The sequence below is a fragment of the Lucilia cuprina genome, chromosome 2, assembly GCF_022045245.1.
Source record: "Lucilia cuprina isolate Lc7/37 chromosome 2, ASM2204524v1, whole genome shotgun sequence".
NCBI lineage: Eukaryota > Metazoa > Arthropoda > Insecta > Diptera > Calliphoridae > Lucilia > Lucilia cuprina.
The window spans coordinates 62,302,529-62,310,299 of NC_060950.1; the positions used below are offsets into that span (position 1 = coordinate 62,302,529).

General features: G+C 30.2%; 2 protein-coding genes across 2 annotated transcripts; one reads left to right on the forward strand and one right to left on the reverse strand.

Annotated features, from left to right (window-relative positions):
* Positions 1 to 1,837: 1,837 nt before the first annotated feature.
* On the forward strand, positions 1,838 to 3,062 carry LOC111688694 (Krueppel homolog 2). The gene is made up of 3 exons (XM_023451193.2): positions 1,838 to 2,312; positions 2,379 to 2,512; positions 2,584 to 3,062. The coding sequence occupies exons 1-3, from the start codon at positions 1,875 to 1,877 to the stop codon at positions 2,804 to 2,806; spliced, it is 795 nt and encodes a 264-aa protein (XP_023306961.1). The 5' UTR covers positions 1,838 to 1,874; the 3' UTR covers positions 2,807 to 3,062.
* Positions 3,063 to 3,651: 589 nt separating this feature from the next.
* On the reverse strand, positions 3,652 to 4,910 carry LOC111688695 (beta-1,3-galactosyltransferase brn). Its single transcript, XM_023451195.2, has one exon. It carries the CDS (start codon positions 4,816 to 4,818, stop codon positions 3,745 to 3,747), a length of 1,074 nt encoding a protein of 357 aa, XP_023306963.2. The 5' UTR covers positions 4,819 to 4,910; the 3' UTR covers positions 3,652 to 3,744.
* Positions 4,911 to 7,771: the final 2,861 nt, after the last annotated feature.

The following is a 7,771-nucleotide window of genomic DNA, read 5'->3' on the forward strand; positions in this document are numbered from 1 at the left end:
AGACTATAGACTAGACTATAGATTAGACTATAGACTAGACTATAGACTAGACTATAGACTAGACTATAGACTAGACTATAGACTAGACTATAGACTAGACTATAGACAGGACTATAGACTAGACTGTAGACTAGACTATAAACTAGACTAGGTTATAGAAAATACTATAGACCAGACTAGGCTATAGAAAAGACTAGACTAGACTATAGACTATATACAAGACTATAGACTGGACTATAGACTAGACTATAGACTAGACTATAAACTAGACTATAGACTAGACTATAAACTAGACTATGGACTAGACTATAGACTAAACTGTAGACTAGACAATATACTGGACTATATTGACTAGACAATAGATTTAACTTTAGACTAGACTTTAGTCCAGCTTATGTAAACTAGACTAAACACTAAACTATTGTCCATACTATAGTCTTGACTATAGACAGGACTGTCAACCATACTTTTGTATAGTTTAAAGACTGGACCTACTTTTGTCTAGAGAGTAGACTTGACTATTGAATAGACTATAGGCTAGATTGTAGGCTAGACCACGGTACCATAGAAGATCGTGTGCCAAATTGAATTATCTTTAAAATTGGTCCCTATAGTTTGTTTAGTAGGTTTACAATGACCTATTCGGGGGTTCAATTGTATTGTCCATGGGACAATAAAAGATCATGCAACAAACTTTATTGAACTATTTTCAAAATTGCGACCTGTAGTTTGATTGGACGGGCATAGCTAAATCGACTCAGAAAATTCTGATTGGTATACTTTAAGCTGGGTATAGGAACAATATTATTGTGCGTTAAAAACATTAGAACTAGCCCAATATACCCTTAATACTAAAGTGGTGAAGGGTATAAATGTAAATACATATATTCTTATCATATTTAAAGTTTTCACACTTATCTATGATAATAATGGTATTAATACAATATCAATTATATTAAAAATTTAACTGATAAAATATTATCACGGAATGTCATTACTAAAGAAAAAGTTTGAAAGAACTAGATCCCGAAAAACATTTTAAAGAATTGAAAATTAGTTTTATATCCTTTTACCAATAGAAACAGTAAATTTTTTTTCTAAAAATACAGTTTTTAAATAAAAACTTTCATCTAAACAGAGCTTTTTCCTTTGCATGAAAAGCTTTCTTTTATTACAGCTTTAATCAATTAACAACGCTTTTCATAAAAAAGCTTTTTTCACTAAAAGCTTTTCATAAAAAAGCTTTTTTCACTAAAAGCTTCTCAAAAAAAGCTTTTTTCACTTAAGGCTTTCATTAAAAGCTTTATTCACTTAAAGCTTTTCATAAAATTCAGTTGTAACTAAAAGCTTTCTTGATATAGACGAGTTTACAAAAAAGCTTTCTTTTCACATACAACTATTAACACACAAATATAGAGCTTGTTTTCGAATAAAAGCTTATTTGGCAGAGACAAGTTTTTTTCAATAAAAACTTTTTTTAATAAAACTTTTTCATGTAAAGTCATTTGTAACTAAAAGCTTTCTTAATAGAGAAGATTTTACAAAAAAGCTTTCTTTTCACATATTAACACACAAATATAGAGCTTTTTTAAATAAAAGCTTATTTTGCAGAGAAAATTTTTTTGAATAAAACTTTTTCGGGTAAAATCATTTTTAACTAAAAGCTTTCTTAATATAAAAGATTTTGCAAAAAAAGCTTTTTCATACAACTATCAACACACAAATATAGAGCTTTTTTAAGAAAAACACCTTTTCCAACATTTATGGCAAAAGCATTTTTACACCTATTATTTAAAAACTTTATAAAATTTATATTAAAATTTTTCTATTTTCTTCATATCCTTACAGATCAAAAAAAAAAAACAACTTTAAAAATGAGTAACGAAGCAGAAGATCAACCACAAAACTCAACAAACTCCTCAACGTCACCACCCCAACCATCAGCCAATGTACCCGCCAAAATGATTGAACACTTTAAGGCCAACAAAGTTGATGGTGCCATGTGGTTTTTGCGTTTATTAGGCATTGTTTTTGCCATGGGCTATGTCTTGCCCATATTTGGCAATCAACAGAGTGCCTTCAATAAAGTTTTACTCTCAAATGCTGCCGTTTCGGCACTGCGTCTGCATCAACGTTTACCCTCCTTTACATTTTCACGTGAATTTTTAGCACGTTTATTTGTTGAGGATTCATGTCATTATCTTATGTATTCATTGATATTCTTTAATGTACAACCAACTCTATTGATTTTAGTGCCAATAGTATTGTTTGCTGTATTACATGCCTCCAGTTATTCATTGAAATTATTGGATGTAAGTTTTTGAAGAGAAAGTTTTCTTTTTTTGTAGAAGTTTTTAATCTGTTTATTTGTTTTTTAGATTATTGGTCAAAACTCCTGGTGGGGAGCACGTTTCTTAATCTCCTTGGTGGAATTCCAGGCAGCTAATATTTTAAAAGCCGCTTCTTTCTCCGAAATCTTTATTATGCCTTTGGCTGTTGTCTTGACATTTATGTAAGTGTTTTTTTGCAATTTATTTAAATTTACTTTAAACTAATGGTTGTTTTTTGTTTATCTTATAACAGGGGAAGAGCTGGCCTTATGACTCCCATTGTCTACTATCACTTCTTGGTTATGCGTTATAGTTCTCGCCGCAATCCTTATACCCGTAACGCCTTTGCTGAATTACGCATGACCGCCGAAAGTCTAGCTGCTCGTTCTCCTCCCGTTGTGGGGAAAGTAGTACGCGGTGGCATTGCCTTTGTCAATCGTTTGGCACCCGCACCCCAACCTGCCCCAGCGCAATAATTCTAATTCATTTCATATATTTTTATACATAACTTTATGTGAAACATATGTATTTTATTAAGATCTATTATGCATTATTAGCGTTTAATCGTGGAAGAACAAGTTCTTATTTTTTTAATCATTGAATAATAATTTTAATATCATCTGATCAATACTTCCTTTTTCTTACTATTTCAACACTATTTATGGTTGTTTCTCTTTAACTTATTCCTTTTTTTTAAATAAACCTTTACATGTGTATTTAATTAGAAATGAATGAATTGTTGTTTTTGTTAAAAACTTTTTTCGGGCAGCATTAAAAGTCATTTTGTTATAAAAATTATTATTATAATTATGTATTTTTTTTTTGTTAAAGGTATTATAATTCTTATTTTCATTATAACTTAATAATAACATTCAGTTTAACAAATAATTTGTATTGAATTTTTCATTGAAACTTAATTTAAACGAAAGATAAATAAGAATTATTACTAAATTATTGACTTTATTTCGAAATAAAATTATGTCGTGGGAACAGTTTAAAAATTAAAAAAATGTGTTTTATTTAATTGAGTACTTTAGTTCACAAAATTCTAAATTATATGAAAATTAAAAAGATATAAAAACTTATAACTAAAAGCTATAAAGTTTCGTTGTTTTAAAAAGCTTTTGGTAAATCGTTTCTATTTCAAGATTTCATTTTGAAATAGAGATTTTATCTTACAATATTCTCTAATAATATGAATAGGATTCACTCCCTCACTCAGCAGTGTTTACAATTTATTGAGCACAAACATTAATAGCCGATTATTTGAATTAAAAAAAATTTCGTATTAAACACTTTTTCACACCAATTCCTTTTAACACTTTTTACACTTTTCTGATGATATGATAGATTCATAAAATATTTCTTGTTTTATTATATTATATTGTCTTTAATTAAACGCTACTCCTCCTTCTTAAGCATAATTTGCCGAACGACATGCATTCCAGGTTCTTTCCATTTCAACACTATCATCAAATTCATGAGAAGCTATAACAAAACGATAACTATCGGGACCGCTATAACGGGGACGATGAAAATGAAAGTTACCGCAATGAGTTAAACTAATACCAGCCTTTAATGCCACCAAACCCAAGTAAATATCATCAAAACGAAAATGTTTTGTATACTGACTAACATAGTAAAGATCAATGGCTGCCGCACGAGATAAAATAAAAGCACCCGCCGTTACATAGGGAGGCCACTTATTAAACGGATACTCTTTGAGAGTAACATGCCATTTACTAAATTTATGACGTAATGGACGTGTCTGAAAAACAAATCCTCCAAAAAGTCTTTCATGTTGTACTTTAGCCTTATGCACCCACATGCTATTCAGAGAGACAGCATTCTCGGGATAGAGAGTAGGATGGGCTATGAAACGTAAAACATTCTTCATTGATACATAATAGTCGTCATCGACAAACATATAGTATTGAGCCTTTTGGCACTGTTCCACCACCCACTTGAGACCCATCATAGTCTTAATGGTATTATTAAAATAAGCATCTATAAAATCTGATTGTACTATATCGCCATACTGTCGTGCCTCCGAGTCTGCAATATCCATCAAGGAACTGCTTGTACTGGCACCCAACAGAAATACTCTTCTTACATGAACATCGGAAAAACGTTGTTCATAACCCCAGGTACGTCTAATGGCATCGCGTCTCTTTGTATTAGGCAATGCCGATTTTATCAGTAGCGTCAGTTGTGGTTTCTCCGCCTTGACCAAATCACAACGTCGTTGATGTAAATATGTATAATTATAAAAATTTATAGGCTTTGGCACAAGTTCACCGTCTTCTAACTGTGTTCGCTTTTCCCGCATAGCTTGGGCATATTTTAAAACATTTCCCTCCATGGGATAGTGGAAGTATTTATCATATTGCAATTCGAAAAGGTGAGTAAAAATACCCAGAAAATCAAGTAGAAATATAACTCCTATGATGGCAGCATACTTGTAAATGCGTTTATTTTTGGTTTTCATGTCTTTTTAAAATTCTTCACTTTTATTTATTAATTAAATTAATTTTTCACCAACATTACAGAAACAAATACTGCACCCACAACACTGTACAATGAAAACAAAATAAAAAAATGCCATCAACAGCTGTCAAAACAGCTGATTGCTTTATTAACATAGACTGACTCGTAATTCTTTAGTTTTAGCAACAGGGTGATATAGAACATTAACTAAACGCAGTTAATTTTGATTTTTAAAATGTTTTGCTGAAGATTTTTTTATTTAAAAAGGTTTACGTATTTATGCGTCAAACCGATAACTGAACTGAAATAGAACGGAATGAGAACTTTATTAGCACTGCACTACAACTGAATAAGAACTTGAACTGAAGCAGAATTGAATTACAACTGAAATAGAACTAAACTACATCTGATCTAGAACTATATTAGAACTGAACTAGATATGAAGTAAAACAAAACTATCACTAAACTAGAGCTAGACAAGAATTAAACTAGAAGTGAACTAGAATAGAATTAAAACTGTACTAGCACTGAATTACAACTGATATATGTCGGAATCAGAACTGAACCATAAATGATCTAAACCTGAACTAAAACTGAACTACAACTTAACTAGAACTGAACTACAACTTAACTAGAACTGAACAAGAACTCAACTCAACTAGAGCAGAATTGGAACTGAACTAAAACTGACAAAAACTAAAGAATTGAACTAGAACTAAACTACAACAGAACTATAACCGAACTACAGCTGAACTAGAAATAAACTAGAACTAAAATAGAAATGAACTAGAGATGTACTAGAACTTATCTAGATCTGAACTAGAACTAATCTAGAATTGAATCAGAGCTGAAATTGAACTGAACCAAAACTGAACTTTAACTAGAACAGAACTAAACATGAACTCGAACGGAACTAGAACTGAACTATAACGGAACTAGAACGGAACAAAACTAAACCTGAACTAGAACTAAACTAGAACAACTAGAACATAAATAGAATTAAATTAGAATTGAACTAAAACTGAACTAGAACTGAACTGGAACTAGAACCGATCCAAAACTGAACTATAACTAAACTACAACTGAACTAGAACTAAACTAGAAATGATCTAGGACTGAACTAGAACTATGCTAGAAATGAAATAGAACTAAACTACAACTGAATTAGAACTAAACTAGAAATGATCTAGAACTGAACTCTAAATTACTACAGAACTACCACAGAACTAGAAGTGAATTACTACTGAACTACAACTGAACTATAAGTGAACTAGAACAATATTAGAACTAAACTAGAACTGAACTTGAACTGAACTAAAACTAAACTAGAACTGAACTAGAACTGAACTAGAACTGAACTAGAACTGAAGTAGAACTGAACTAGAACTGAACTAGAACTGAACTAGAACTGAACTAGAACTGAACTAGAACTGAACTAGAACTGAAATAAAACTGAACTAGAACTGAACTAGAACTGAACTAGAACTGAACTAGAACTGAACTAGAACTGAACTAGAACTGAACTAGAACTTAACTAGAATTGAACTAGAACTGAACTAGAACTGATCTAGAACTGAACTAGAACTAAACTAGAACTGAACTAGAACTGTATGTATATATGAGCTACCACTGAACTAGAACTTAACTAGAATAATAACTGAATTGGAATTAAAATGGAACTTGAACTGAACTAAAACTAAACTAGAACTGAATTACGAGTTGAAATATAACTGATTCAGAACTGAACTTGAACTTAAGTATATCTCAACCAGAATTGAACCATTACTAAACAAGAACTGTAGTCTAGCCTATTGACTAGAGTCTAGGGAATGGGATAGTGTATATGGTAAACTGGTTTGAAAATTAATTACGTTATTTTTATAATCTTTTGTTACAGTGCCAGTAATAAGTTCTATAACCATTTCTAAAAGAAAATTTTTACTTTTATCTTAGTTTGTACATATACTGCATATCGATTACACTCTAAATCATTCAAATATGTCTGTCATCAGTCACAGCAACTCCCAGCACAATCACAATTCTAAGAAAAAAAAATTAAGAAAAACATTGTGGTGGAAAATCCGATGGAATGGCACAGTAGCAATGAACTGAAAATTATATATTAAAAGCTTTTTTTTTTCTTTTACTGCTATAACTTTTCATACCAAAGAAAATTTTCCAATGAAATACGGAACTGTGTCAGTGTCAATGACCGTTACAAAATGTTCGAAATATGAACACTATAGTGAAATAGAGAAAAAAACATCAACAAAATGACTTCTACATGGCAAAAACGAAAGAAAAAAACATTTTATATAAAAAGAAACAATTTTCGTTAAGAAATATGAAACGAAAACTGAAATAATGCACAATTAATATTAAATGGGAATAATTTATTAATAATAACAAAAAAGGCACCAAAAAAACACTAACAAAAAAATATAATAAAATAAAACTAATGATTTCATAAAATAACAATGAGCCGTATAATATTGTATTACAAAATATGAATAATAATGAAAATAAATAAAAAATCTGTACAAACATTCTAAAATAAGAAAAAAAGTTTTGTTTTTCAAAGTTTAATGAACTTTTGTTATAAAATGAAAACTTTTCTATTAAACGAAAGTGTTTTATTTATAGGGGAAGTTTCATTAAGAACAAAAAACACACACATTTTCAATTAATATTGAAAATATTTTGATTTATTTGGGTTCTCATTTAAAGTAGATTTCAAGTATTTGAAAACAAATTAGAAAAGATATCAATTAGCAAGTTATTTTTGGTGTTTTGTTTAATAATTATGGGAATAACTTCTCTTCTAGTTCAGTTCTAATTTAGTTCTAATTTAGTTCTAGTTCAGTTCTAGATCAGTTCTAGTTCAGTTCTAGTTCAGTTCTAGTTCAGTTCTAGTTCAGTTCTAGTTCAGTTCTAGTTCAGTTCTAGTTCAGTTC